Raw genomic sequence first — 27,115 nt, 5'->3', positions numbered from 1 at the left:
CCGGGCCATGGCAACAGTGTGGAAAGGGTTAACAATATACTAGCCAATCTCCTCCTGGCAAATGTTAAACAGGACCCAGTGCTGGGAGCTGCTGATGAAGACAATGGTCTTTTCCTAGCTCTCTAAGCAACTGGAGGCCCACCCTTTCTCCCTAGCTCCCAGGGGACAGTCCAGAGCCATGGCTTCTGTGAGAGGGGAAGGTGGCAACTAAAGTACTGTCAGTCCTTTCCCCAGGGATGGAGCACCATATGGGATCCTGGGTACAGAAAGCAAAATAAACTCTCTGGCCTGCAGCCTCCTCAGGCTTTGACCACCCTCTTCCCCTTCCTACCCACTCCAACTCTGGGCACCAGACAGGAGTATGGAGAGGTGGGGACAGGAGGAGGTCTTCTCTGATTCTCCCTCCCAAGATCATCAGAGATGGCTGCCAAATGACGAGAGAATGAGCTAGTGTTCAGAAAGGAGTGGAATCTCTTCATACCCCAGTGCATTTCAGAAATGCTGAGGGTCTGAGCTTTGGGCCTTGGACTCGGTGGAGAGAACTAAAGGGATGGGGAGAAGGACATGGGGACAGGAAGTTTGGGCTCTGCTCTCTGACTAAATCCTGAGCTCCATTTTGAGTCATCCTTCATGATCCCCAGGACCTCCCCCCGCCCTATTTCAGCTCTTCCAACAACCAGGATGATCACTGGCGCCAGCTGAGACTTCCTGACCCTTTCACTTGAAGCCAAACCTCTAACGGTCTTGGGTAGGGTTGACCATGAAAGATTGTCCCCAGGCCGCTCCAAACCCAGACTTAATATTCCTGAAGCCAGATTCTTTGCTGCTGTTTATGGTTTGTGATGAGCCAAGAACCAGAAAAGAATATGAGCTTGGTGTGTCTCTCCAGGTGAGCAGGAAGTAGCCCATTTGTCACTCACTCCACCTCATCATTAGAAGGATCTTAGTTTTCCAGGGTAGATGGCGCCTTTCTGCCCTGGACAGCAGAGAAAGGAAGAGGTCTGCCATGTGGCCATTTCTGGGACTGCTAACCCAGCTCCCTCTGAATGTGGCTCCAGAAAAGGAACATGATCCAGGTGCTTCCTCTGTTGGCCCCTCCTACCCACTCCTCCCAAGGCCCAGCCCAACTTTTGTGGGATCCAGGAGGGGAAGTAGCAGTGATACCCTCAAGCACAAGCTCTCCTTTTTCTTCCCCTCTGGGGGATGGTGCTAAAGCAACCCCTTCCTCAAAGAAAGTCCCCTCTCATCACTTGTTCACTCTGACAGGCCTCTTTCTAGTTTGGAGGTTCCCCCTTGGTGTGCAGTAGAGAATACGCAGGAAGACCAACAGATCAATAAGCAGCTCCTTCCAGGTTTGTCCCCAAATAGCGTCGACTCATGACTCCAGTTAACTTTATTTCTGGCCTGAGGTCAGGTCTCCAAAGGGTTTCCCAGCCAGTCCCTTCATAGACTTTTTCCTTAGGAGGCCTTGTCGTCACCCCAACTCTTGACTTCTGGTACCACCTGCTTCTGTCACCTGGGCTCCAGCTGTCCACCAGCCTCGACTAGGAGTTTAAAGCATAGCTACTAGCTTGAAGGTGCCCTCAGGCTTGGCAGGAACCACGTGGACAAAGGTCTTATAGAGCACAGCACCCTTGGGCAGCCGGGTGACCAGATCCACAGCCTCCGAGTTGTTGGGGTGGGGCACGTAGACATCTTTAGTATAGCGGACGACCCCCTCCTCCAGAGCATACAGATACTTCTTCTTTCCTAATCCCACCTGCAAAACAGACCTGCTCAGCTACGGGGGAAGCCAGGTAGGTGGTCCATCTTGGGGCTGCAGAACAGACTTCAGACAAATGGTCAAGATCTGGGGCCAAAGGGAAGGGTTCAGAAAGCTCCATCTCAGGTCCCTTTCCTACTGCTTGACACTGCCCTGCCTTCTACTTCTTCGCTGACTCCATAACAGAGGAGGAAAAGAAAACAACAGCCAATCTGGGTGGCTGCTCAGTCTCCAACGGCTGTTAACCTAGACCCATGTCTGTGCAACTGGCCAGAAGTCATGCTGGACAGACCCCCAAAACAGGCCCAGGAAAATGCCCCTACTCTACTCACTGCCCCTGGGAGCTTGTTTCAGATAGACCTCAAAAATATTGGAATTCTTATATTAAACACTAGTTTGACATACGTTTTCATTAGTATAGTGATCTATCAAGTTTAGGCTTTAAGGAAAGAATACACCAAAGCTATAGGGACAATGTATATGCTAATGAAACAATAATGATATCAAATAATACTTATATATAGTGCTTACCATGGGTAAGCACTGTTCCAAGCCCTTTTATAATACTAATATATAATAATAAAGCCCTTTTATATCCATCAACTCACTTAGTTCTCACCTGTTTAGTAGGTACTCTTTCTAACTCTGTTTTTCAGATAAGAAATAAGCAAAAAGATTAAATAAACTGTGTGTTGGACATAGTTTTTTTAACTGTATACATTTTAGCTTTTTTCTTTTAAAATTTGAGACTGGATGTGTGACAATTTTCACCCAGGCAGTCCAGCATTATTTATTATTTATTTGATTAAAAGAACAGACTCTGGAGCCAGGATGCTTGATTCAAATCCCAGCACTACTACTTATTATGTTTGATCTGGGCAAGTTACTTTAGTGAGTCTCAGTTTTTTCATCTGCAAAACAGGGATAATATTAACTACTTAATCGGGTTACCTCAAGGATTAAATGAGTCAGCAGTCAGAAAGAGCTTAGAACACCTTAGCTCAAAACATGTTGGCTTTTATTATTGTTGCCATTATTTTAGCCAGTACCAAGAGTTAACATAGTCAATTTCTCAAGTTCTAAAAGATAAAGCTACATAAATACAAACAATTCCCACATAGATTAGTATTTCTGAAATTATAGGTTACTATTAGTCTTTCTGTTCCTACTAAAACTGCCCAAAAAGGGGTGAGGTGTGGGAGCACTAATTACAAAAAGAAACTAAATTAATTTTAAAATAATGTGAAGAATACACTATAGACCTCTGTTACCAAAGAACTTTCCTACCTCAGAAAGTAATCTCAGCTTGCTGAACTGAAATCCCTGCCTGGTATGGACCTGGTTTCTGATATACACATTCAATTCTATTGTATCAAATTCAAGCTATCTTTCAGCCATCTAGGAACAACTTTATGCAAAGGAGGAATTCTTAGAAATAAAGAAAAATGAATAAATTAAAATTAGTTTCTGAAGATTCAGAAAAATAACTTAAATCACTAGGCATCTTTTTCTCCAAGAACTGGGGATTAGAAAGGAACCCAGTGCTATACCAAGCCAAAACACAATGATCTGAGAGTCAGGCAGACAAGGTTCAAATCCCAGCTCTGTTACATGGGTCCCTCCACTTTCTGAATCTCTGGCATCTTACCTGTAAAAAGGAGAGAACTATCTACTTCACAGGAAGGGGGAAGGAGTAAATGAGATGATGTAGGTCCAGGAATCAGAACAATGCTTGGCATTTGGTAAGCACCAAAAAAAAAAAAAAAAAAAAGCAACTGTTTTATTATTATTATTGTGCTTAGAAGCATGGAGAGGTGGTCCCAGAAAAAAAAAGCGGGGTGGGGGTAGAGGAGGGGGGCGTGACACAAAATAACTCACATGGGCACCTGGGTGCCAGCGGAAGTGGCGCTGAGTCCCAAGGATGTTGCCGGCATGAACATAGTGACCTAAAAGAGAAGTCCACAAGTGTGCTGACTATGGGGCAGCACAGCAAACTGCTAAGAAAACATGATGGCGCCCACACTGTCCTGGCCCAAATGTTGCACACCAACCTCTAAGGCTGCCCCTGGAAAAAACCAACTCCCAGATGGCCCAGCGTAAGCAGATCCCTGTCCCCCAACCAGCAGCCTCTTCTCTTGAGTTGTATGCCCCAGGTTCACACTATCTGCTCTTCCTCAGGCCCCACCCTCACCCTGCCTCGGTTTTATATGACTCTTTAATCTGGAGCCAACTGCTCTGGTGAACTAAGCTGAGAGCACCGGGCCAGGCTCTTGCACGCTTTTCCTGCTTTTCAAAAGAAGGCCAGGGGAATCGGGTAGGGTACCGCTGGGAAATGGAAGTCAGGGGATACCCTCACCCTCCATTTTCTTGATGCCAAAGCGTTTGCCCGGTGACTTTCCACCAAGGTTTTTGGAGCTACCACCTGTCTTCTTGGATGCGTATCTGACAGCAAGAGCTGCAGCCTGAGGGGGCTTCAGCAGGGCTGTCACTGCGGAGAGAACAGAAATATTGTTCAGACAGGCTCTTTCTCTGCCTCGGTGGGCCATTTGCTAGTTTGAGAGGTGGGAGGCAGCAGTGGCAGGGAAGGTGAGGAAGACACGTGGACAGAAATACCACTTGACTGTGTTGGTTTTCAGGGAGTGTCTGAAGCCCTTGGCCTTCTCCCATAGCTGAGACATGTCATTCCTTGAATTGTCCAGAGTGTAAGCACGGCATGAGATGTGTGTATGTGTGCTGTGTGTGGCCAGGGCATGAGGCAAGGGCAGTAAAATATCAATGGGGGAAAAATCACCCCAAACACCATGTGCCCTGGGCCTCCACGCACTCAGCCCCGTAGAGAAGGCACGAACAACACAGAGTTAGAAGTCAGCAAGAAGACGCCACAGAACTGCCCATTTCAGCCTCACTGACCATCATGCCCTCAGGGCTCCTTGCACTGTGGAGGGGCCAGACTGCAGAGCCCAGCAACAGGACACCCAAGAGAGAGACTCCTGCTTTGGCTTCACCCACCACCTTAGCCATCCACCCGTGCACTGCGCACCAGATACTTGTAAACAAAAAGGGAAGCTTCTCTAAGGATGGTTCCCACAGGATCCTGGCCATTTCAGAAGGCTGGACTCTTTCTTCAGCAAGCCCACCAAGCACAAGTCCAACCAAGAAGACTGACACTCTGCCCTGTTAATCTGACCTCTCTATACTCATTCCAAAGTGCTCAACAGCATTTGTTTTAAAAGGGAAAGTGAACTAAAATTCATGATAGCCAAGATGGAAGTCCACAGCCATGGTTAATCAGGGCCATGCCAGGTATAAGAAAGCTTGTGGCTGTCTGGAGCCTATAAGCTCAGAGTTCCTAAAGCCTAAGTTTCTGAAGTTTTAATGAGAACAGAGACTAACTGGGGCAAAGGACCAGAGATAAGGACTGAGGCAGACAACATATTAAATGCCCAGTACCACAGTCTACCTATATTTAAATACCTATTCATTTATTCACTCACTCACATATTAAGCTCAGGAACTGGGTGTTGAAATTGTTTTTCTTTTCTTGTTCTTTTTTTTTTTTTAGAGAGAGGGGAAGGGAGGGGAGAGGAGAGAAACATCAATGAGTGGTTGCCTCTCATGCGCCCCCAACTGGGGACCTGGCGCAACCCAGGCGTGTGCCCTGACTGGAAACCTAACCGGCGACCCTTTGGTTCACAGGCCAGCGCTCAATCCACTGAGCCACACCGGCCAGGGCAGCAACCGGGCTTTTGCGTTACCCACATATCTCATTCACAAATCTTTGCCATTCACCTTACTCCTCAGCCTTCTCCTCAAGGTAAGTGATGCTACCACCTATGCAGTCGCTCAGGCAGAAATCAAGGAGCCACTGCCTATTCCTTCCCTTTGCTCACCTCAGATATCCAGTTCACCAACAAGCTCTGTGGAGTCTACCTCCAAAGCAGATCTCAAATCCATCCGTTTCCCTCCAAGTTCACTGACACTAACATCTTGGCTAATCATCTCTCATAAGGGCTGCTATTACAGCTTCCCATCTGGTCTCCTCATTTCCATTCCCCTACTCTGTAGATTCACATAAGAACAACAGTTTGCTCCTCAAAATGTGGGTCAGGTCACTCATTTGCCCTTCACTCTCTTACAGAGCTAAGCTTCCTGTCATCCTTCAGGTCTTAGATGTTACCTCCTTAGACGGCTCTCTTGACCACCAGTCTCAACAAAGACACACACAAACGTGCGCGTGCGCTTTCTTTCACAGCACCATTTTATTTACGTGCTCATTTATTGGTTTATCCACTAGAAAAAACCGTCCTGGAGATAGAGACTATGTCTTCTCTTCTGCTGAAATTCCCACAGTGTCTGGCACAAAGTCAAACCTCAATCTGTTGAGCGAACAGATGAACGTTTTGAGCTCGTGTGCCAATGTTAGTAACTCAAAGTGTCCAAACAAAACCAGAGAGGGGAAGCGGCGAGCCCATGTCACCAATCGCTAAGGAAGCTGTGGTTTGCAGCAAGGCTGGGAAAGGACAGGAGTTCCTCCAACACCCACCAACAGCTCTGCGCCCTGGATGTCACGTGATCGGCGACAGCTGCCCCTGAAACCTCGTGGGCCCCGCACACTCCTCTCCACGCCCCTGCACCAGGGTCCCACGTAGGGAGAGACCTCCACCCCTGACCCCAGGCTGCCTGCAAGGTCTCCGCTCCACCTCCACCACTCGCCCGGTAATAGCCACGCGCCTCTTTACCAGCTGCCCGCGTCCTCAGCGCCAACGGTGCCGCCGCGGCCGCCATATTTGCCCTAAACACCCTTCCAGGCTCAGACACCTTCTACTTCCGCTACCGGGAGATCTACTTCCGGGTCCTGCGTGGCAGTTGAAAGAGCAGCGGGAAAAGTCGCAGGTGCGCTGAGTCTCCTGGTGCGGCTGCGGTTGTGGACGCGGTGGGTAAGGCTGAGCGGGCAAGGCTGGGCTTTCCTCCTGAGCACTGCTCCCCAGGGGCTTGGTGGCCTGGGCGTCCTGGGCCTTTGCCATGGCGTATGGATGAACTGAGGAGCGTTCTTAGAAGAGGAACGTGCCCTGCAGGGCTCAAGTGTTCCACACCCTCATTTTGCAGGAGCCTGCGAGGGCCGGGGATGAGGTTCCTCCCTAGTCATTGAGCTTACTTTACAGAGCTCATACTGTGTGCCAGATACTGTGCTGAGCGCTGTAGAAGACGAGCGGTTCTTTTTTTGCTTCTCACGACCTTATGAAGTAGGTATTGTCATTATCCCTGTTTTGTTGTTGTTGTTGTTTTTACTAAAGAAGAAAGTGAGGCCCAGAAAGACTACAGGGCTCATCTTGGCTCATACCTCCAGTGTTAGTATACGTATATATTTGTTCAAAGAATGACTTGATCACAACACAGCAATTGCACACCTAGGTACATATGCAAGAGAATTGAAAACATGTCCACACAAAAACTTTTACACGAATGTTCAATGACAGCATTATTCATAATAGCCAAAAAATCAGAAAAAAAACAAATGTCCATTAAGTGATGGAAAGATAAAATGTGTCACATCTATACAGTGGAATATTATTTAGCCATAAAAAGCAATGAAGTACTGAAACATGTTACAACATAAGTGAACCTTGCATGCGAAGTGAAAGAAGCCAGTCACAAAAGACCACATATTGTATGATTCCATTTATATGAAATATCTGAAACAGGCAAAAATAGATTTGTGGTGGCCAAGGACTGAAGGAAAGGGGAAATGGATGAGTGCTTAATGGCGATGGGATTTATTTTGGGGTTGATGAAAATATTCTGGAATTAGTAGTGATGGTTGCACAACCTTGTGAATATACAAAAAACCACTGATCTGTGCACTTTAAATGGATAGATTTTACAGCATCTCAATTTTTTAGAAAAGAATGGCTTTTGTAATCTCCATTTCAAATGCAAAGGTCAGTGTAAGGAGGTGGGGTGAATCGTGGTACTACCCCATTAATATTTTGTATTTATTAATCTCCACGTTGCTTATATCTCACCTTGACTGAAAGGCTTTGAGACTACAGGCATAGCTGTCCTGAGTTCCAGGTGGAATGTGTTAGGGACATGCCTTATTTCTCTGCTTTGCTATATGATATTTATCTCCATACAGCTTGTTCATAGAACACGTCTAGTGGACTGAATTGAATGCCACAGTCTGTGTCTCACCTTTCTTTGTCTTGTAGAGAATTAATCTGATAGCACGTATCGATGGCTCTTAAGAACTCAGCACTGTCACCGGAATCCATTGAGAGCGATTCTGAGGAGTTGCCGGTATTTGCCTTTCTGAAGAAGGAACCATCTTCAACAAAGAGAAAACAGCCTCAGAGGGAAGAGAAGATTGTGGTGCTTGATACCTCAGATTCTGAGGGCTCCTCTCCTCCATCACCAAGGTTGAAAGATCCACCACCTGTCCCAGACACAGCTGAAACTATCACACAAACGCAGTCAGTCGGGGTGCAAAGCAGTGGAAGTGAGGATGACGAGGAACTTATTCCCCTGGCTGAGAGGCTTACATGTAAGTTTTTGACCCACAAGCAGCTGAGCCCTGAGGACTCTAGCTCCCCAGTTAAAAGCATTTTGGATCATAAAAATAACAAAGGAGCATCACATGACTGGAAAAAACAGCCGTTTCCAAAGATCCCTGATGCTCCCCTCCATTCCATCTCAGAGAGGTGTACATCAAATGACAAGGACCCTGTGATAGACAATCTATGCCATCGGCTTCCAGCCAACCAAGCTACCTGCCCTCTCCAGAGCTACAACTTGACAGTAACAAAAACAAATGCTGAGGTTCCCCCACCTCAGAAGAGAACCAAGCACAGTCAGAAGGTCCAGAGGAGAGGTTCAAAGGGATGCCAGCCATGGGGACAAGCAAGTGAGAAGGAAAACATCCTGAGGCAATCGCAAAGGAAAAAGGAGGCAGCACTGGTTAACAGGCCAAGAGCCCAGAGGCCGGAGGAGTGCTTAAAACACCTCACTGTGGTGCTGGATCCAGGTCTTTCTAGCATCTGTCTTCACTCTGTGCTGAGTTTTCTGCTTCCTGGGCCACCCACTGACAGCCCCTTCCTGTTGTTGCAGTGCTTTTACAGATGGAAGGCGGGGGGCAGCTCCTCGGAGCACTGCAGGCCATGGAGTGCTGCTGTGTGATTGAGGCACAGGCCGTGCCGTGCAGCGTCACCTGGAGGAGAAAGGCTGGGCCGGCTGCGGTAGGGGTTTCCTGGCTGTGTCCCCCCCACCCCCACCCCCTTATACACATCAGTCAAGGCCCCAGTGGGAAAATAGATGGTACACTCAGGAGAATCTGAGGAGGATTTAATAAGGGGACTGTTTTCCAAGGCATGGGCAGGGTACAAGGAAACTACAAAGGATAATGCAGTTCTTCAGGGTAATAACAGCATTAACTCGGGGTTTCTGCACTTCAGGTACTGTTGCCATTTTGGGTAATCCTCTTGTGCTGGGCTGTCCTGTGCATTGTAGAACGTTTAGCTGCCTCCCTGGCATCTCCCCACTAGATGCCAGTGGAACCCCTCCCAGTTGTGACAATCAAAAATGTCTCCAGATATTGCAAATGTTCCGTGTGGGGAAAAATCGCTCTAGTTGGGTACCACCAGGTTACCATAGCTCTTTCTATGCCTAGGCCTGAAGGGATGAGGGGAGGAAGTGGTTACCAGAATCCTAAAGCAGAGAAATGTGGAGAGGACCACCTTGAAAGCAGCTTGACCTCCAGTAGAGGAGTGTAGAAAATCCTAGGTGACCCTATTGGGAGGGAGCCAAAGGAAGAAATACCCTGACTTCACTCCTCCTTCCCTCTAATCTCCTGCTGGATTTGCCACTGGCCTTACCCAGCCAGAGGGTGTGCAGACATTGTGAGGTCTGTAGAGATCTCTTAGGGCAGAGAGCAGAGTGGGGAAGGTGGAGAGTGGATCTGTGGGACAGAGGGAATGTAATCTGCACAGGATTCCTGATTCTAAGTGGGCTTTAGGAATAGGTGGGCTTGTGTTTGCGTAACAGCCTTGTGGCTTGATTGCTATGACTCTGGGCAAATTATTTCATCACTTTGTGCCTCATATATAAAATGAGGAAATGAGGACACTATTATGTCCCTTTCAGCACCCCCACCCCTACTGTGGGGACTAAGTGAGATGACCAGGCACTGAGCACATAAGTAGACACATAGTACATGTTCCTTCCTGGCCCAGGCACCCCAAGTTACTATAGCTCCTGTACCTTCCATTCCTCTCATCTGCTAATCCAAAATACTCTACCCCACATTTTCAAGAGTCTACAATGACACATTTTTTCTTTTGAACATTAATTTTTTACTCTCTTGTTTTATCTCATAATTTTCTCAACCTATTTCACCTCACTAGTGTTCCTTTGTTATCCACTGCCTTTGAAGTATAATATACCAAGGCTGAATTGTTGAGGACTGGGAAAGGACAGGATCTTAGGTTATTGGTTCTTGCCATTGTGATTTCATTCCAGAAGGGAAGGAATAAAGCAACATGGGCTAGGCTGGTGGGGTTGAGTTCCTTCACCCAGAAGGCCTGGGCTTCACAGGTGGTGAGCACCTGCTCACTTGCCTGCCTCTGCTGGTTCCTATGTGCTTTGGCAGGATGGAGAGGAGAGCTGGGTGGAAGAGCCGATAGTCCTGGTGCTGCTTCTTGCAGAGGCATTTGTGTTGATGATCCACAACCTCAAGCAGGTGGGCAGAGCTGGGGGGCGAGGGTGGGTGGGTACTGAGGCATGGGACAGGGGGCGTAATCGAGGGAGCGAGCATTAATGCAGTCTTTGCCCCTTTATGCAGGAAAGTATAGGCAGCACCGAGAAAGGAAAGGAAACACTTCAGAGCTTTGTAACTGACATCACAGCAAGGACAGCAGGGAAAGCTCTGTCACTGGTGATGGTGGATCTGGAGAAATGCTTTAGGTTTGGATTTGTCCTCAAGACTTAGTATCAAAAGGGGCAGCTCTTGGGCCAACTGGGGTGAATGTCATCCCAGTTCTCAGTCCCTCTGGCTAAGAGCATCCCTGCCAAGCCCTGTGGGATGCTCTGGTCCAGTCTTCTCACACTCTTCTGCTTCAGCTCAGCCTGAAGGCACCGTCCTTCTTTGATTTCCTCCCCTGCTCCAGTGCTCCTAATCCTCCAAGGAGAAAGAAGCAGGGAGCGGCAAACAGGGAACAGGCCAAGAAGAAAAATAAACCACCACAGGCCAACACAGCACCCATGGTGTCCAGGGTAGACATGGAGAAGGTAAGAATGTCCTGTTGCCTGAGTCAGGCTGTGCACCCACTCTGATGTAACCCAATTTGCTATTAAGAAACACTGAAATGCCTGCCAGCCAGTACTCTGCCTTGGTACTGAGTAGGAGAGAAGGGGCCAAAGAGGAGCCAAGGGGTGCAGCCTCAGTGAACAGGGAGGGGAGAACGACTTCAGACTAGTCTTGCCGCCATTCCAGTCTATCTGCCTTTGGGTTTAGGCATTGGTGGATCTGCAGCTACACACACACGCCCAGGCTCGACTTCTGCAGAGCTGGAAAGAGCTGGCCGACTTTGTGTGTGCGTTCACAAAGGCTGTGGCTGAGGCGCCTTTCAAGTAAGTGCCCCGGCAAATCCCGTCCCCTCTGCTGGGTCTGGTCCTTTACGGTGGCTCTAGTATCCAAAGATGTCCCTTCCCCTGAACTCCGCTGTCAGTCCATCGTCCCTCAAGCTTGATGCAGGAGCTGACCTCATGCTGACAATTCTAGGAGAGCCCTCAAGCCCAGTCCCTTTCAAGTATTCTGCTTTAGCCTATGTGTCTGTGTTCTGCAGGTTGGTGGTTCACCAGTAGGCCAAGTTACCAGGATTCATTATAGGCCAGGTCACGTGATAGGCTCTCATAAAGTAAAATTTTTAGCCTACTTAGCTCAAGGAGTATTCAGTCAGAATTTAAAATTAATGAGACCTCAAGACGATCTAGTGTAAGCCCTCATTTTCTACCTGAGGGAACTGAGGCCTGAAGAGACCTACATAACCAAGCTCTTAGCAAGTTAGAGCTGAAACTAGATTGCACGTTGCCTGATGTCCAGTCCCTCATGTTTGCCCTGTGCGCTGCCTCTGGTCAATGCAACCCATCTCAACATAAAATATTCTCATACTTTCCTGGTACCTTCTCTTTTCATGAAAAGGACTAAACATTTTTAGGGGACTCCACAACTAGCACTGCCTGGGATTAAAGTGAGCAAGATATAACATTGTGTCCACCTCTTCTGAGGTCACTGGAGGGAGGGATTTAAGTTCCCAGTTAAGGGGACAGGTGCAGGAAAGTAACCAATGACTCACAGCTCTTCATCTGTGCTGTTTTCAGGAAACTCCGAGATCAAACTAGTTTCTCCTTCTGCCTGGAGAGCGACTGGGCTGGAGGGGCAAAGGTGGACCGTGCTGGCAGGGGACTTGCTCAGGTCTGGAGGAGACAGATTCAGCAGCTAAACCGTGTCAGCCTGGACATGGCCAGTGCTATTGTGGCCGCCTATCCCTCCCCACAGCTCCTGGTGCAGGTATGCCTTAGTGGGACTCCCATAGGGTTTTCAGAGGTAGCATTTGAGGGCCCAAGAAGGCCTTGTAGGTCAGTAGTGCAGGTCTGCGGAGATCCAAGTTAACACTGGCCCAGGAGGAAGGACAGATTCTCATTCCCTGACCCAAGCTCACCACACCCTTGTTCATAGATGAGGGGGTGACTAGATGGAGTGGCATTAAGATTATTCTCCACTTTCAGGCTTATAGGCGGTGTTGTTCAGAGCAAGAATGCCAGAATCTGCTTGCAGACATACAGGTACGCCGTGGGGAAGGTGTGACATCTACCTCCCGCCGTGTTGGACCAGAGCTGTCTAGGCGTATCTATCTTCAGATGACCACGTTGCAGCCAGATCTCTCTTTAGACAGTGCAGACTAAAGCTAGCCCTCAGGGACAGGAAAAGCTGGAGTTTCCCAACTCACCTACCTGGGGACATGACTGCAATGAAGAGATTGGAAGTGCTTCCTGTAGCATAAGCCTGGGTCAGGTCCACAACAGACTCCTAGGTGTCATCTTTGAAAGTCCCCCTTCCTGTCAACTGGCTGAGGTATGTGCATTTACCTTTACCAGCATTCAGTGCCCCTCTCCTTGCAAAAATTAACTGCCATGTACGAGCCACCCCTGCCCCAGCCAGCCCTCAAAACACAAAGGAACACAGACAGACCACTCAGACACATTTAATAGTTGTAGAAATCCAAAAAAACCTCATCATCATATGTAGAGATCATGAACGAACTGCCCTCAGTGGATTGGTTTCACTAGGCTCAGTGTGCTCTAGCCTTTCTCTGACCCACTGACGCTGCCTCGCCAGCCAGGGAACGGGTCTGATCACTATGCCGACTTCTGTATCCTCAGTCTTATTTTATGTACTATGTGGTTAGTTTCAATAAAGCATTTGTACCAATGGCTCTGGAGCTTGGAGGAAGACTAAAGGAGTGTGTAGTGATCTCAAGTAAGGTGTGGGCCTACGCAGCAGAGCTATCCTTTGGGGAGAAAAGTCATTTCTTCCAATATCGGGACAATCACAAGTGGCAGTCCTATCCAACTGGGCCACTATGGCTTAGACCTCATCCTCTTCATCTCTGGATTATAACAGGTTCTTGCTCTCCTGGGGGAGAGGCAAGGAGCTTGCAATCAGATTTCAATGAATGAGCACCATGACATGGCCATTTCTGGTCCCTTCATCCGGCTCTTGTCAAAGATGAAGCAAAGGAGGTCACTGAGCAAGAAAACTCTGGCAGACAAGAGATTGGCAGTCCTGCCCTTATTCACACCAGTCATCACAGTTCCTGGCCACTTAAATGCCATGATGCTACCTGATTCCTTCCCTTCACTGCATAAGTATAGCTCTAGGTCTAGAATCAAATAATTCTAAACCTTAGTCTAGGACACTTGCGTTTTCAGGTTGCCTTTGAGGTATTTAGTCACACTGACTACTAACAGCTGTCACAGACAGTGTGGCTTTGCAAAGGCCTACCTTCTTGTTTACTGGCAATTGGGGTGAGTTAATGCTCTAAAATCGAAGCATTTTATGGAAGCCACATAACTAGGGGCAGGACTCCACAGGAGCTGTCCAAGACCATCATAGCTATGAAATTTCTATTTGTGGGTCTATCTACATGAAAGATTCCATACTCTGGCTGAAATACTCAGTTCTGGTGTGAGTTCTGGTCTATCAGGACATTATAAGGAAGGCAAAATGATGGGAAAGGGAAAAAGGATACCAAAGTGGAGGTCCAGCTCTCAAACTAACTGTGATACTGTAGCAAGTCATGGAAGGCCTCAAGTTCCTTATCAGCAAGTGTTCTTTTTGCCTGAATAGTCTTAGTCCCTTTCTCAGCCTGAGGTTTTGTATGGTTACTAAAATGTCTGAATGCCTGAGATCCTTAAGAAAATAGGTATGCCCCTCCCCTCCAATTTAGCTAGATATGCTGAGTATGGTGTTCCCCTGGTCCCCAACAACAACCTACTGCCTCCTGATCTGCCCTGGCTGCCCAGGGAGGAATGAAAGAAAGGGTCTGTGACATACAAAAGTATAAATGTAGTGACAGAAATGAGCCTTGCCTTTACATAGCTTTGTGTAACAACTAGAAAGGCTCTGTTTTTTTTCCCCTCCCCACCCCCCAGCCTATTCCTTTAGGCATGCAGGTTTTTTTCTCCCCACCTTCCACTTCTCATTCCACCAGGGAATCCTGACTAAGGAACAAAGAAGTCCTGCAAAGAGGAGGTCTCAAGTACCAATCAGCAGCCATTTAATGACGGCAGGTAGGTCTGATGCTAAAAAGAGGTTGTGTCCAGCAGAACCCAATTCCATAGGAATCCAAGCTCCAGGGCCGGGAGGCAGCAGGTGTCAAGGACAAGCTCACTGCTGAGAGTCGGTCTGCAGGACCCACTGGAGGATGTGGTGGCTGCGCAGACCCCGAACTGCATTGTCGTAGATGGTGTTCACGCTGGTGCAGAGGGGCTGCTGCTGCAGCTCTGTCACCCGGCAGACCAGCAGCCCACCAGCCACACACAGCAGCAGCAGCAGCAGCAGCTTCAGCACTGCCCAGGACCGGGTCTGTTTCCGGGGTGGTGGCTTACGGGACCGAGAGCCAGACTTGGATTCTGGAGTGACAAGAGTCACAGTAGACAAAAAAATTCAGTCAGTCTGAGGAGACCCACAGTCTACCAACTGATGTTAGTCTCCTCCACGTACATTCACGTACACCCCTCTTCTTTAATGAAAACTCCTCAGGCCTGAAGAGAAAACTGTTTTAAGAACATCTGAGCTCTGAAAAACTGTGCTATGCAGAGACAAATACAAATGCCTTCTCCTTGGACCTCAAGGGAGACATTCAAAACTGGAACTCATTCTGGATGTCTCACATAGCATACAGTCCCCAGGGTCCTAAGTTCTCAAAAACGTGGCAATGATCCAGGCCCCTCGGGATCAGGGGAGGGGCTTGTCAGGCAGCATCAAGCATGGACAGAGTGCTGCCCACTTGGGGAACACTTCTGAGATATACTAATATTGTTAATATAATTATACAGGGTGGGGCAAAATAGGTTTACAGTTGTGAGTATGCAAAAATTTATTCTTGTATTGCTATTTATTAATTATGGTATTATTTTCCATATGAAGAACTGTAAACCTACTTTTGCCGCACTCTGTATAAGATGCATATAAAAAGAAGGCCTGGAAGGTTACACACTATGTTATTAACAGTGATTACTGCTGAGAATGAGGGATTAGAGGGGATTGCCATTTTCCGATACAGATAGAACTTCTAAATTCTCTGCAGTGAACACATTTATTACATTTATAATTAGAAAGAAATAGTTTTGAGATTTTTAGGCAAAATTTTTAAAAACCTGACTGAGCACCTACATGCCAAGAACTCATGATCCTGTCACACAGATTTTGTCACTTAATCTTATCACTACTCTGTGAGGAGATAAGATCCTCATTTTACACAAGGAAAACAAAAAGGTGGTGAGGTTAGGCAACTTGCTCAAGGCCAGCGAGGGTAAGCAGGGCCAGGGCCACAGGTCCTCAGAGCTCCTCCCTCTCAGGGGACTCTCCCTCTGGGGAGCCCTTGGGCCCACAGGGTGTCCGATCCTCCCTAGTACAGGGAGCCACATTACTACACAGTGTAACTGGACACACTCAGGCAAAACACTAACGTGTGTCTTTATACGACATGGCTCTCTGAACTTGGGCCAAAGGATTCCCCTGGAGTTCAGGCAGAAAGAGTGATCTGTTCCAACTTGGAAAGGAAACCATAGGCAGTGCTGGCCTTACTAAGACGGCACTATGCACTCAAAACATACCCAGTGTACTTCACGGGTGAGGTGACAGGCTTTGAAGGGTCATGTGACCAAATTCAACCTTCACCATTCTCGATGACTTTAGAATCTCTCTTACAAAACAGTGCAACTCCCCGTTCTGATAATGCTCTCAGCCACACCTGACCAAAACACCTCTGGCTCTGGGGAAACAAGCCAGCTGGCCACTTGCTCCTGAGGATTCTGAGATTCCTTGTAAGCAAACCCTCTGAGGTCCTTCCAGGCCGTAGGGTTTACTGTACCTGACTCAGGTTTGCGAGCTCGCTCGCCAGCTCGCTCATCCACGCCTGAACACAAACATGAGTCTCCCCACTGCACCCTGCCGTAGCTTTACAACAGAGGGAAAACTTACTCGGGGCCTGATTCGTTTCCTTCTTCGGTTTCTTCTCCTGCTCCCGTTTGGGAGCTTTGAGGGCATCATACTCCTTTCTCCGGCGCTCCTTCTCTTCCGCCTTCTCCCGCTTCCGCACTTCCCGCTCCTGCGCCTCCTTGGCTCGCTGCTTGGCCTCCCGCTTCTTCTCAGCCTCTACATGAAAATATACCCCAAAATGGCTTCTCTCTCCACACCTTCCAGTGTGGGGAATTATACTCTCTTGAGTCAAAGTATAGTTTCAGCCTCCCTCTCCCTATGCCACGGGTCACAAACAATGCATAAGAGGAAACAGGTATTTCTGCCCTCCCTGCAAAATAATAAGCTGCTCTCAGTTTGTTGAAAGGACTCATTAAGAGGTTTCTGGCCACAAGCTGCAGAGAGATTAGGGTGACGTAACAAGAGGGGCATAAGAAAGGCACAGGTGACGAGCTGGGTGCTCCTCCAGAACTACGTACTGATTCAGAAAGCACAGCAATGCCAGCCTCATACAACTCAGCTCAGAGAAGAAACAATGGAGGCGTTGAGTATGGGATTCCTATTTCTCCAAGCTTCCGAAAGGAATGTGGCTTGAGGAGGGCAAGTAAGAAGAGAAAGTGAGCCCTCAGGTTCAGGGTTAGAGATGACAGAAATGTTTTTCTGAAAAAACGACACTAATAGTTTGTCATGTCTAGACTTAACTCATTCTGTTTTATTTCACAGCTCAAGGATGTTTATATGCAGCACCCAATGTACAAATCATTGGGTTCTAAAAATGCATTTCCAAATGAGTTATTTGGAAATCTGAAGTACATTTTTCCAAAGCCAGAAGGCCACAAATGGTGGCTAAATGTCCTTTTAAGGCTTAAAAGCCTATTTGAACCATCATGAAGCTGAATAGGAGTACTATAAGTACTGTAGCTTTCCACTGCTTCTCCATGAACAAACAAGCTCTAGTTCCAGCTGGGCACTGTGAAGGCCAAGAACACACTACACTCAGCCACACGAGAACATGCCATCAAGAAATGAAAGCAGCAGTGGTCAGAGTCAACACAGGCGTCCCAGTAGCCATCACGTCTCAGGGACAGTCGCAACTTGGGAGTTCTGATCTAAGGGACTGCCTGCAATCAGTGCCACATACATCCCTCCTCTAACCACAGGAGTCCTCCAGTAAGGGGCTCAGGACTCAGCCAGCCCAGCGACAGAGCGCCTGTGTGCTAGGCCTTGTTCTAAGTGCTCAAGATAGAGCGGTGAAGACAAGCCAGGTTCTAGTGCCTAAGTCATCTACTTTCTAGAAAAAGAGACAAACAATAAACAAGTGAACAAATACCAAAAAAGACAGTGATGTGTGCCAAAGGAAATAACAAGATGTGATGGAGAGTGACAGGCGGGATGGCTATTCTAGTTTGGGTGGTTCGGAAAGGGTTAAGGTTAACCTAAGGCAACATCTGAGCAGAGACATGAGGAATTACCCAAAACCAACCATGGAAAGATGGGGAAAGCAAGCAAAGCCTCAACGGTGAGACTGTGCTTGGTGTGTTTGAGAGACAGCAGAGGCTTGTGTGGTTGAAGTAAACTGCAGTGTGTGTGTGTGTAGACTGGAGAAATAAGCAGGCTTGGTATGTGTGTCAAGACTGAAGAAGTAAGCAGGCCTGGGGGGTGGTGGTGGTGGTGTGTGTGTGTATGTGTGTGTGTGTGTGTGTGTGTGTGTGTGTCAAGACTAGAGAAATAAGCAGGCCTGGTCCGTGTGTGTGTGTGTGTGTGTGTGTGTGTGTCAAGACTAGAGAAATAAGCAGGCCTGGTCCGTGTGTGTGTGTGTGTGTGTGTGTGTGTGTGTGTGTGTGTGTCAAGACTAGAGAAATAAGCAGGCCTGGTCCATGGCAGGCCTGGTCAGCCATGCTACCGAGTTTGAATTTCATTCTAAGTTCAACTGGAAGCCATTAAAAGGTTTTAAGAAAATAGCAGCATAACTGATTTGTTTTAAAAAGCTCTCTCTGGCTGCTGTGTGGAGAATGATTTTGCAGAGGGCACAAGCACGGAGAAAGGACAGGGCTGGGAGGTACTATGGCAATCCACGGCATAGAGGCTTGATTACGGTGGTGGCACTGGAGGTGAAGAAAGTCACACACTGGATGTAGGGTACCAGGAGAAAGGAATCATGGACAGCTTTCTAATTTCTGGCTGGAATGACTGCAGAGATAGTGACTTTCTACTCTGGAGGAGCACTGCAAAGGGCTCAAGGGGATCTGTTTTAGCCATGCTTAATTTGAGATGCCTATTAATCCTCCAAACACAGAGACAAGCAGTTGAACGTGACTTTGGAGCTCAGTGGAGAAACCACTGATGACTGGAGAGAGGTTCGTGAGACAAAGATAATGCTGTTCACCCCCACACTGCTCCCCACTGCTCTGCACAGCTCCTCTGCTGAGCTCCAGCTGCTGAAGCAGAGCCAGCTGCTGGGGTCAGGACCTGGCAGAGGACTAGAGCGGGGATGGCCACCTACCTCGTTCTACTTCCAGCCGCCGCTGCCTCTCTCGCTCCTGATCCGCCTGCATGGACTTCATGTGCTGTAACACCTGCAAAGGCAGAGGAGGGCGCTCAACTACTCCACGCAGTAGTGTGAAATTACAAGTTTACTCAGGGCAAGTCTCAAAAGGCTGCTATTCCCAGGATCCCAGATCACCGCAGGCGCTGGAAGCAATGCAGAGTTAACTGAGTTAATCCTCTGTGTAGCCTAACTTAGTGCCAACCCTTGGAGAAGAGTCTATGAGCCAGTTCACTATACCTCTCAGGAAAAAGTTTGTGAACACAATGACAACTGGAATCTGTAAAAACCCTGCCACTTATAGTCTCTGACGTGCATAATTTCATATAATTCTCCCAGCAACTCTGTGACGAGCAGGGACACCAGTTCCCCCAAGATGCTTTCCTGACATTCCTCCTTTGGCTACCTCAGGTTCCCCTCCCCCCAGCCCTGGGGATTGTTCTCATCTAGCTCAGTCATAAGACTGTGAGTTCCTAAGTGTAGAGGCTACTGTCCTGTCTGCAGGCAAGCACAGAGCTTAGCTCATTACAGGCACTCAATACATGTTTGATAAACAACTAACTGGATTCCCATTTCGAAAGAAAGAAAACCGAGATTCCGACTGGGCGATTTCTCCCAGTTGCATGGCTAGAAAGCAGCCCTGCTGGCAGTTCAGATCTTCCGCAGTCCCAGACAGCCTGTTCCGCTCCCTCACACAGAGGCTGGAGAGCTCTGGGAGAAAGGGAAGGGGCCATTCTGCCCAAACGCCATTCGACACACAGGTGCCCTGAGCCCCTCGAAGCCTCATCATCTCGGGCATGGTTGACCTCTAAAACAACCTCAGAGATTCTCACAATGGGCATGGTTAGGGGAAGGGGTGAAGGACTTTTTTTTAGGTCTGTTTGTAATTTTTAGAAGCTGGCATTCCTTGGATGTAGGGGACAGTGTAAGCTTGGAGCTAAACACAATTCTGACTCTACCACTTACTTACTAACAGTGTGACCTTAGCAAGTGGCTTAACCTTTCTGAGCTGATTTCTCATCTGGAAAATGGAGATAAGACTTCTCTGGCCTGTTGCAAAGATTAAATTATGTAACTTATTCTAGCTGCCAACATAACCCCACACATTATATGTACTCAATAAATACTACTGCTTTTTTACTTCATCTTCTTTACTGCATCAATGAAAAAGAGAGGAAAACCTAAACTATTCTAAATTACGACAGCAAATGGCCTGTTTTGCTACCACACTAGACACCCTACAGGACAGACAGGTATTCAAATGTAATTATTTTACTTGGTGGAAACTTCAGGCACGCACACACCCATCACGAGAGGGCTTGGGGCAGACTTGCAAAAGTAGCACACTCCAAGAGCCTGGTTTGAAGCCACAAGGAACCCTGTCCTGTGCAACTCAGGTTCTAACCTCTCCGAAGGGAATCAAGCTTCCTAAAAACTGGCTTCTCAACAAGGAATGACAGGACCTGGAGGAAGATAAAGCATGATGCACACAGGGAGCCCGAGTTCCAAGTCCGTGTCACTCTGAACTCTGAATTTAAATAAGCACCAACCATTCAGCTGGTTAGGAAGTGTACAGCTGGCTACATAACAAACTGAGGGGTTTGAGAGATGTCGCTTTTACCCCTATATCAGAGGTTCATCATTTGAAAACACAGCAAGTTCAGAAATGGGAGAGACTCCTCTAGTCTAGCCTGTAAGCCCAAAGGGCAGATTTTGTCTACCTATCCCAGTCCGCAGCAAACAGTAAGTGCTTGATGAATACTGCTGAACAAGTTGTCTTTATAAGGTGCTTTACTATGTACCACGCTGATCAGTTACTATGACTGACCCATGAGCACATGAGATGAGACCGAAACTAACTCCCGGAGACAAGTGACCTCATTCTGACTGACCCACGCCAGTCCCCTGCAACGCCTGAAGGTGCGCCGCCGGAGACAGCTCGGGCGCAGCAGCACCGGGAGCGTGGCTTTGGTTACCGCATCCACGGTGCACTGTGCTACCCGGAGCTTTGTCTGGATATGTGTGAGCACTACTGGAGACTTGTGCACTCAATAAAGATTATTTTTATAAGTCACAAACTATAAAATATTAGCAATTTCATGGTTCAATGCATTACTTGTTGAATGAATAAACGGGCAAATGAAAGGCATGTACACAATGGTTTCTCATGTCAGAGATATGAATACCTACTTCGCAGGGTTATGAGGATTATGAACCACATGAAGCATGCAGGACAAAGGGAGAGCAGTCCGCGGCAGCTACTATTGGTCTTTGAAACAAATGTCACTCTAAAGCACCATGTCTTCAAAACAGGTTTTACTGATCACTGTACAGTTCTCAGCTAGAAGCCCTAAGCTAGTGATAGGAAAAGACATTACTCTTGAGTCATACACTCATTTCACTTACATTAATTCTAGCATTTAAAGTTGTCTTTTTTTTTTCACCATGCCCCCTAAACATAGCCAAAGTCATCCAGTGCTCAGTTGAAGCAGCAGCAATCCATTCTAAAGTTGGTGGGGCCCCGGCTGGTGTAGCTCAATGGATTGAGTGCCAGCCTGAGAATCAAAAGGTTGCCAGTTCACTTCCCAGTCAGGGCACATGCCTGGGTTGTGGGCCAGGTCCCCATCTGGGGGCAGTGCGAGAGGCAGCCGATAGATGTTTCTCTTCCTCTTTTTCCCTCCCTTACCCTCTCTCTAAAAAAAAGTAAATAAAATAAAATCAAGCTGGTGGGGGAAAAAAAAAAAAGACTATAGTTGGGAGTTTTTCAGAGATGGGTATAGTGCTGTTCTTAAGAGCCATGTGAGGCATCTTCAGGGTGATTGGCTATGTTTGCCTTCCATGCTGCCTTTACTTCCTATGTCAGATGACTCTACTGAAATCAAATGCAAGATTTGCAAAGGATATGTCTGTTTATAGCTATAAACTCACAAATATTAACCATACCTTCATTATCAAAATTCCTACAATAACTGTGACTCAGAAAGGCCACCACCCACAACCCTCTTGTCCCATTCAAATAATACTTGATAGCAAAATGTTGGATCATGGAAGGTCCTGGTTTCTTAAGAACTGAAGTCCTGCAGTAGAGCAGAGATAGTTTTGTTCTACTTCTTGTAAAGTAAACATAAAAACAAAAGTCCCTTTGCTTGCCAGGTTCATGGTAGACATATATCACTGAGACCTGAGTGCTTTAATCAGCACACAGGTACAGGTACCTGCAGAGGGAAAACAAGAGGAGGCAGAGGCAAGTGCCAGGAGAGTACATGAAGGAGACCCCAGGGAGCTCTGTGCTTACCTTGCTGGCACACTGCTTACACTGCTTTTCGTCCAAGCAATCCCCTGCCACTTTGGCCAGGACAGGATCCAGGGGGTTATCCTTCAGGTCTAGCCACTTCAGGCTCTAAGAGATAGGACAGAGAGGCTGGCTAAGCCTAAGTTCACACACAGAGTCCCTCAAAGTGAAACAAAATGAGGAGGAAAAGAGCCCCCCATGTCTCAGCTGTAGGGAAAGCCATGTAGCAGCACCTACATCAGTTAGCCTTCTTGAAGGCCATGCTCCATGCGTCCCTGAGCCCTTTGTCACACCTGACCGTGAAACATTAGTTCATGAATGGTTGGTTACCTTGAGCTGAGCAAAGCTGACAGGCAGGGTGACCAGTTTGTTGTTGAGAAGGTCCAGGTGCTGGAGGTTGACCAGACGGCCAAAGTCAGCTGGCAGTTGCTGTAGTTTGTTCTTGCTCAGGTCCAGCTTCACCAGGTGTGTGAGGCCACAGAAATCCGACTAGGACCCAAAGAGAGAACACCTAACCCTGGGGCTCACACTCCTTGAGGGAACAGTACAGGAGCCTTCAAGACAGAGGCTCCTATATGTAAATCCTGACTCTCCCTTTTACAAACTATTCTACCTCAAATGAAAACAGACATAACAAGCATCACTCCTGGTGGTAAGTAGTGAAATGGGTATGTAAGAGGGCTGAGCACAAAGCAGGCACAAAATAAGAGTGGGTTCCTTCACCCTCGATTCTCCCTCTAACCTGTCCTCCACAATGCTATTGGAGTTACTGGGGAACCATTCTGTTCTCCCACGACACCCTTCCATAGGAGCTGTCAAAACAGTGAGACCAGCCATTTTTCTAAAAAGATCAAGCACCCCTTGTATAACCAGTGTTATTCTTATTTTTATAGCACATAACACAGGTGCCCATGAATGTTCTTTAAATGACTGACTGAATGGGCTGAGGCCCCACCCTATCCATATCCTGGCTCTTCTTCAGCACAGATCAGCTAAGCCCTTCTCAGCACCAATCTGAAGTGATGTTCCAACTTCAGCTAACAAGGCACTATTCGTGTTCTCTGGGGACTTATAAATGCCAGGGACCTACACCAGGATATGGGCACTGCAGAGGAAGGCAAGACAACTGAACTCAGACTGAAGAGTACACTTAGGAGTGCTGAGTGACCATCAGACAAAGTGTACAGCAGGTGTCAGGTTGCAAGGAATTGCTGCCCTTCTCTAATTAGGCACAAAATACTTCCTGGAAGAATTGGGACCTCAGATGCCTTCTTCAGTGTTAGAAAAGGTCCTGATGAGCTGCGGGACGACGCTAAGGCAGTGAGTGAGGTCCAGGTGAATACTGAGAATGGTCTAATGACCCAGTGAAGAAACTACCAACTTCTGGAACTCAATTCCTGTGCCACAGCCCAACAGAGAATGGTAAGAAGTGACCTGGCCAGGATAATGAATGGGAAAGGCAACAATGACAACAGACGTAGGCCTGACTGTGAAGGAGCAACGCTATGGAGGAGAGAGCATCCATTACCCAGGAGAGGCTGAAGGGGTGAATGACTCCAGTGCCTACACAGGTGGAGCAAAAGGAGAACTGGTAAAAGGAGAACAAGAAAAATCAAAAGGATCTGACCATAGGCTGAATGTGCTGAACAAAAAAGTATCACAAGTAATTAAAGATCAAAAGAATAATGATACAGAAGCCCCATAAAACCACACTTTTTCCTGTTCTCCATCAAATTATGTAGAGGGAGGCTGTTTATAAACAGCTTTCTCCCTGAAATGCAGTTTATGAAGGTCTCCAGCCTCCTCTATGCCAGAGGGAGGTAAACTAGCTTTCAACTAATAAAATAAGACAGAAAAAACCCTGGCTGCTGTGGCTCAGTGGATTGTCGGCCTGTGAACCAAGTGTCGCTGGTTCGATTCCCAGTCAGGGCACATGACTAGGTCGCACGTCAGGTCCCCAGTTGGGGGCTCGAGTGAGAGGCAACCACACAGTGATGTTTCTCTCCCTCTCTTTCTCCTTTCCCCCCTCTCTAAAAATAAATAAACAAATAAGTAAATTATTTTTTTTTTAAAAAGAAAAAAGGCAGAAAAAAGATGAGCCCATAAGTGACTCGGCCAGCATCCCGTCGTTGACCTTGGTTTTATTACCTGACCTTCCCACTATTCTAAAGAATGAGGCCCCTACCTTTGCTTCCCTTCCCACTGAGACGAACCACCCCACTCCACCCCCAACACATTCAGATATAATTAAAGCCTGCCTGCAGGCCTATCCTAAAATTATGCCTTATGACACAACTCCCCCAAACAGGAAGATGAAGTATCAGGGCTCTAGAAGGAATCGTGCTTGCTTGCCAGTCTTACCGGTAGAGTAGTCAGCTTATTGCAGGACAGATCCAGTATGGTGGCCTTCGGAAGGGCAGCCTAGGAAAGGGAATGAGAACAAAATGTCAAATCAACACATGGAGTGATTCAGTGACATCTGCTAAAGAAGCATTTACCAGTTCCCATGATTAGGAAAGGCCTTTAAAAAAATTTAAAAAGCACTAAAGTATAATGTTCCTAGAGACAGGAGAGGGAAAATGAGCTGGTCAACCACAACGGAGGGAAGAATGCAAATAGGGGCTTGGTTGTGGAACATCCAAGGAGGAAGTAAACAGATTCTTAGAAATTCTCCCTAGCACTTCTAATATTTTCTTTAGTATCCTTCCTTATTAGGTTTCAAAGCAGGGACTGTGTCTAATACAGTTTTGCAATTTCCATATGCCCTAGTTCAGGCCTTGTAGGCACTCAATATACAGGTTGGCTGATTCATGACTGAATGAATAAATGAGTAAATATCAGAGTGAAGGCGAGGCCCTCTCGGCCCATCTCCATTTTCCCTGGTGTTCAGGACTGGAGAAGCTCAGCAAAACTGACTCTTTCTCCCTAAGGGCAATGCTGCACCAACCAGATGCCTGGAGCAAACGGTTTCAGACAGCAATCCACAGGCCAGGTGGAAACCTGGGGTGGGGAAGAAGCCAAGTACTCAGTTAAGGACCCTGGGCCAACCTCTATTTCCCAGTTGTCAGAAAGTCTCAGGAATAAAGCCTGACCATCTAGAAACGTTTTAGATATCACAGCGGGGGAAAAAGCCGTTGTGACAGCTACAAATATCACCATTTGCTACCTGCCGAACAGTTCACATTACAATCTCACTGAATCCTCACAACCTCCATGAGACGGGAACTATTACCACCATTTTACAAATGAGGAAATCTAGTTGTCAAAGTTAACTAGCTTGCCAAGGACACGCAGCTCCTAAGGAACGGAGCTGACATATTAACTGGGAACCCCAGGCTAACCTCCATACTACACAGCCAAGGCAGAGGGAAGGCTGGGTCAAGTGCCAAAGGCAGTGAGAAGAGTCCATCTCACCCAAAGTGAGGCCAGCGAGGGGGCGCAGGTGGGGAGCCAGGCGGGAAAAGCAGGGATGAACGATCTCACTCCACTTTGGCAACTAGTTGCGTAATCTCCCAGGAGCCTCAGGCCAGTTTCCTGGGTGGGACTGTGGAGGGACGGGCCCCAGGGTTCCCGTCAGTTCCAGCCCAGTAAGCAAGAGATCTTGCCAACCAAGCACTGAGACCTTTTCAAGGACGGACGCCTCAAGGCTGAGGCGGCCAACTGGGATTGGAGGCTTCCTAGGAAAGCCCGGTTCTGGGCCACACCCCGGTTTACCCGGAGGCCTCCTTCTCAGACCTAGTCATTCATTCATTTATTCATTCATTCTCTGAATACATCCAGCAACCGCCCCGTGGGCGCCTACCTGGGGTCGAACGCCAAGCTGGGCGCTGTGAAAAAACCCTAAATGGGATGGGGGGAGATCACTCTTGACCTGTACAAATCCCAGTCCCAGACAATCAGCTCCCCGCGCCGTCCCCCTCTTCTGGAACTGCGCCAAAGTGACACGTGTACATCCGAGGAAGAACACTGGGGCCGGACGAGGCCTCCCCGGGGACACAGTTCCACCCTCCCCACCTTATTTTATGACTTGAAAACAGGCATGAGAAAGGAGGCAGCCCACGCAAGGGCCTGCACCAGTCGCGGGTGGACGCCTGGGCCTCGCGCGACTGTACTGACCAGCTCCTTGACCGGGACCTCATTCAGGTCGCTGAGGCTTAGGTCCAGCTCGTTGCCGTCCAGCTTGTCGCGGAGATTCCCGCCCTTGTTACCGGCCTTGGTCATGGTGACGCCGGCTGAGCGGGTCCTGGCTCCGGGGCTCCGACCTACAGGAGATGCCTGAGAAGCTGATCCTGGGCGCAGCGGACTCGCACCCAAACGACAACGTCTGCGTCCTCCGCCGGTCTAGGTGCGAAGCGTCCGCCGCCCTACTGCCCGCCGACGTACTCTGATCCCCGCGCCCTGCTCCCACCGGTGCCGCCCCGACGACGACCACTTCCGTGTCCACGTCACCTTCCGCGACCACTGAGACGGGCTGGGCCAGAGTGGCCCTAGCAGGTGCGGGAGCGCCCTCTGACGCCTAGGGTAATGCACTGCAGTCGCCATCAACGCCAGAGAGGTGGGGCATCCGTGTTCCCTGTTGACTCGGTGACATGCCCGCGGGCATTGTAGCTGACCACGCCAGGAGGCCAAAGGGCACGGGAATGGGACCCAGAAGACCTGGGCTGCATCCAAAGCTGACCTCATGAGATCACCCCATTCCCCTGGATTAGGAGCAGAAACCGTGTCCTTTGAAAAATTCTCCCTGTCCTCTATTTAATAATC

General features: G+C 48.1%; 3 protein-coding genes across 3 annotated transcripts; 1 reads left to right on the top strand and 2 right to left on the bottom strand.

The window, feature by feature from the left end:
* Positions 1-1,375: 1,375 nt before the first annotated feature.
* On the bottom strand, positions 1,376-6,586 carry MRPL27 (mitochondrial ribosomal protein L27). Its single transcript, XM_090292357.1, has 4 exons — positions 6,502-6,586; positions 4,119-4,250; positions 3,641-3,708; positions 1,376-1,759 (listed from the first exon to the last, which is right to left on the bottom strand). The coding sequence occupies exons 1-4, from the start codon at positions 6,545-6,547 to the stop codon at positions 1,553-1,555; spliced, it is 453 nt and encodes a 150-aa protein (XP_090148483.1). The 5' UTR covers positions 6,548-6,586; the 3' UTR covers positions 1,376-1,552.
* On the top strand, positions 6,334-13,254 carry EME1 (essential meiotic structure-specific endonuclease 1). The gene is made up of 9 exons (XM_090292358.1): positions 6,334-7,005; positions 7,972-8,783; positions 8,867-8,994; positions 10,404-10,493; positions 10,596-10,717; positions 10,921-11,041; positions 11,268-11,383; positions 12,134-12,323; positions 12,542-13,254. The coding sequence occupies exons 2-9, from the start codon at positions 7,997-7,999 to the stop codon at positions 12,716-12,718; spliced, it is 1,731 nt and encodes a 576-aa protein (XP_090148484.1). The 5' UTR covers positions 6,334-7,005; positions 7,972-7,996; the 3' UTR covers positions 12,719-13,254.
* Positions 13,002-26,806, bottom strand: LRRC59 (leucine rich repeat containing 59). The gene is made up of 7 exons (XM_090292356.1): positions 26,471-26,806; positions 24,716-24,775; positions 22,685-22,843; positions 22,358-22,462; positions 19,021-19,093; positions 16,521-16,694; positions 13,002-14,947 (listed from the first exon to the last, which is right to left on the bottom strand). The coding sequence occupies exons 1-7, from the start codon at positions 26,573-26,575 to the stop codon at positions 14,703-14,705; spliced, it is 921 nt and encodes a 306-aa protein (XP_090148482.1). The 5' UTR covers positions 26,576-26,806; the 3' UTR covers positions 13,002-14,702.
* Between the last annotated feature and the right edge of the window lie 309 nt (positions 26,807-27,115).

Source organism: Furipterus horrens, unplaced genomic scaffold, assembly GCF_987537825.1.
Source record: "Furipterus horrens unplaced genomic scaffold, mFurHor1.1.pri manual_scaffold_11, whole genome shotgun sequence".
Classification (NCBI taxonomy): Eukaryota; Metazoa; Chordata; class Mammalia; order Chiroptera; family Furipteridae; genus Furipterus; species Furipterus horrens.
This window is presented reverse-complemented; position numbering and strand designations above follow the sequence as displayed.

Bases quoted from the DNA above. Each gene is read 5' to 3' on its own strand.
- EME1 (XM_090292358.1), top strand. From the start codon at position 7,997: ATGGCTCTTAAGAACTCAGCACTGTCACCGGAATCCATTGAGAGCGAT. The intron at 8,995-10,403 runs GTAGGGGTTTCC...GTGCTTTGGCAG, and splicing joins GAAAGGCTGGGCCGGCTGCG to GATGGAGAGGAGAGCTGGGT. The intron at 10,494-10,595 runs GTGGGCAGAGCT...CCCTTTATGCAG, and splicing joins TGATCCACAACCTCAAGCAG to GAAAGTATAGGCAGCACCGA.
- MRPL27 (XM_090292357.1), bottom strand. From the start codon at position 6,547: ATGGCGGCCGCGGCGGCACCGTTGGCGCTGAGGACGCGGGCAGCTG. The intron at 3,709-4,118 runs GTGAGGGTATCC...CTTCTCTTTTAG, and splicing joins TGGCATCAAGAAAATGGAGG to GTCACTATGTTCATGCCGGC. The intron at 1,760-3,640 runs GTGAGTTATTTT...TCTGTTTTGCAG, and splicing joins GCTGGCACCCAGGTGCCCAT to GTGGGATTAGGAAAGAAGAA.
- LRRC59 (XM_090292356.1), bottom strand. From the start codon at position 26,575: ATGACCAAGGCCGGTAACAAGGGCGGGAATCTCCGCGACAAGCTGGAC. The intron at 19,094-22,357 runs GTAAGCACAGAG...CTGCCTTTGCAG, and splicing joins GTAAGCAGTGTGCCAGCAAG to GTGTTACAGCACATGAAGTC. The intron at 16,695-19,020 runs GTAGGTGGCCAT...ATTTTCATGTAG, and splicing joins GCGGCTGGAAGTAGAACGAG to AGGCTGAGAAGAAGCGGGAG.